The sequence below is a fragment of the Corticium candelabrum genome, chromosome 5 (assembly GCF_963422355.1).
Source record: "Corticium candelabrum chromosome 5, ooCorCand1.1, whole genome shotgun sequence".
NCBI classification, from domain to species: domain Eukaryota; kingdom Metazoa; phylum Porifera; class Homoscleromorpha; order Homosclerophorida; family Plakinidae; genus Corticium; species Corticium candelabrum.
In genome coordinates this window covers 1098605-1100860 of record NC_085089.1, presented here as the reverse complement: position 1 = coordinate 1100860, position 2256 = coordinate 1098605, and the positions used below count along the sequence as shown (strand labels likewise).

General features: G+C 43.8%; 1 protein-coding gene across 1 annotated transcript; it reads right to left on the bottom strand.

Annotated features, from left to right (window-relative positions):
- Positions 1 to 219: 219 nt before the first annotated feature.
- On the bottom strand, positions 220 to 1754 carry LOC134180064 (uncharacterized). Its single transcript, XM_062647144.1, has one exon. The coding sequence runs from the start codon at positions 1746 to 1748 to the stop codon at positions 600 to 602; it is 1149 nt and encodes a 382-aa protein (XP_062503128.1). The 5' UTR covers positions 1749 to 1754; the 3' UTR covers positions 220 to 599.
- Between the last annotated feature and the right edge of the window lie 502 nt (positions 1755 to 2256).

Genomic DNA, 2256 nt, shown 5'->3' with positions numbered 1-2256 from the left:
ATATACAGATGCCGGATTGCGGGAAATGCGGAGGACAAGACAATCGAAGCCGTCCAAAGCCGAAATGTAGCACACATGCGCGGGGAAAGAACGTCACTGGCTACTGGAAGCCAATCTATATAACGATACCGTTACCATTCAAACAATCAGACTCAAACGTTTATCATCTCATCAATCAGTCAATTTCTATTGGGTGTGTTTGTCGTCCTAAATAAAATGCAGACTGAACTGAAAGTAGAATTTAGTTGCATTGAATAAAAACTATAAGCTAGAAAACGTTTCAAATGATTTGTATGTATCAGAAATGAACTTTTGTATTCTGCAGTAGAGTCAGATTGAAAGAGAACTGAACTTATATGTGATACAATTCCATGCTGGCTGCTATTATGTAAAACTTGAAACACTGAAAAATGTATAAAACGCATAACAAATCAGCTTATTGAGTAAGCATGCACGCAATCCAGTCAAAGACAACCATGCATCTCTTGTGCAGCAGTCCAGTCATGATTGGCAGATGTAGACAGAGCACAGGGCTTTGAGATAATGGTCTTTCTACATAAATGCTATTGACAAGACTTGAGACCCAACAGTGTTTACTCTTACTTGGCAACCTCTTCCACGTGAAATGACGAATAGAAGTATACCCTGTCTTCACTGTGGAGACGACTAGCTATTTCGGACAATGATGTTAACTGTCCTTTCATTAAACTGTCCGGAGCCTGACGTGGTGTGAAAAGATTCCAGTATGCCAGTCGCCCTCCTGGTCGACACTTTGACACCAGAAGATGAAACACAGCATCAGCATGATCTTCACTCATATATTCAAATATATCAGATAAATTAGCTTTGCTAAATGATGATTGACCGGTAGCCTGATCAAGATGGTTTTCCAATGTGTCCTCAATAACAGTCACACGATCCACAAGAGAACGAAGACGAACATAATTCTTTTCCTGAAGATAGGGTGGATCAGCAGGATGTGTCGTAGTGTATCCATTAAATAACCAAGAAAAGTAGCAATTGGTTTGAATGGGAATTTCAGTAGCAACGTGTACAAATCTGAGCCACAAGCTGTCACCATAATTGCTATCTCTGATGTATTTCATTTGAGCAGGATGACGAGCATGTCTGGCAACACGATCAAATGAATTAAATTCCAAAAAATCTTTCTTCAATTCGTCGAGAGGAAATGACTCAAAGATCTTGCACTGTTGCTGCAAATCTTTTGAATTGAAGAGCAAATCTACTTGAGACTGAGTGACCTTGGAAAAGCAGCCCAGTGGGAAACCTGCAAGGAACTTCTCCAAACGTCCAGATGACGCAAGTCCATCTTCAATAAGACTCAAGCGAGAGTCAAAGTATGATGAACAAGACGAAGGAAGATAAGCCTTAAGACTAGTGTAGATATCCAACCGTCGCTCCGACAAACCATCTTTCCCCAACAAAGTCAAAAAATCGCGATGTGAAGGCAAATGTCGTATTGCTGCCAATTTGAGTTGCACCACTGCAATCTGAGCCTCGCTCATATCAATAGCAGTAACAGAACGGGGCTCTCCTGCGAGGAGAAGATTGAGTGCATTGTCCCCGCAGCTCGCTACAGACAAAACATCGTCATCTGGTTGAACGTTTAGCGCCGTTTCGAGCACAGCATGATCTTCCCACACGTTACTGTAGCGTAGAACACTCAAGTCCATGCTGCTAGCAACTTCACTTCCAGACGCGGCCGCCATGCTAGACGCGGCCGCCATGCTAGCCTCGCCCCAGTCGCAGTGTGGATTGCAGCCCCGGATGCACTTCCATCACCACTACGTCTGGTCCGGTACCGCCTTCCTGGGGGGAGTAAATATGTAATGAAATTCTTCAGCGCGTGTCATACTAATGTTATTAGCTAGGAACTGAGCTTTCGATTGGACTTTGACGTTGTTCTAGCCTCTGTACGTGTCGAAATTGCGATTTTAGGCCGCTGTCAAGCGTTAGTAAGAGATTGCAGCCGGTGAAATGGCACTTGCAGTGCATCATACGCCTTTGAACGCGTACACAGGTTCCCAGTTGAAGCTGCAATGCGTCATATGCCTCTACTGCAATGCATTGGACTGCTGCACGTACTGCACTCAAATTAGCGAAGATTTCAAGCGACAGTCGTTTCCTGTAATCTACTATGCCGACAAAGTATACTTGTAACTGACCATAATCATGTCACTAGGAAAATGACTAGCGCTGACCGCAAGGGGCGGTACCAGACTAACACAGTGGTGA

Bases quoted from the DNA above. Each gene is read 5' to 3' on its own strand.
- LOC134180064 (XM_062647144.1), bottom strand. From the start codon at position 1,748: ATGGCGGCCGCGTCTAGCATGGCGGCCGCGTCTGGAAGTGAAGTTGCT.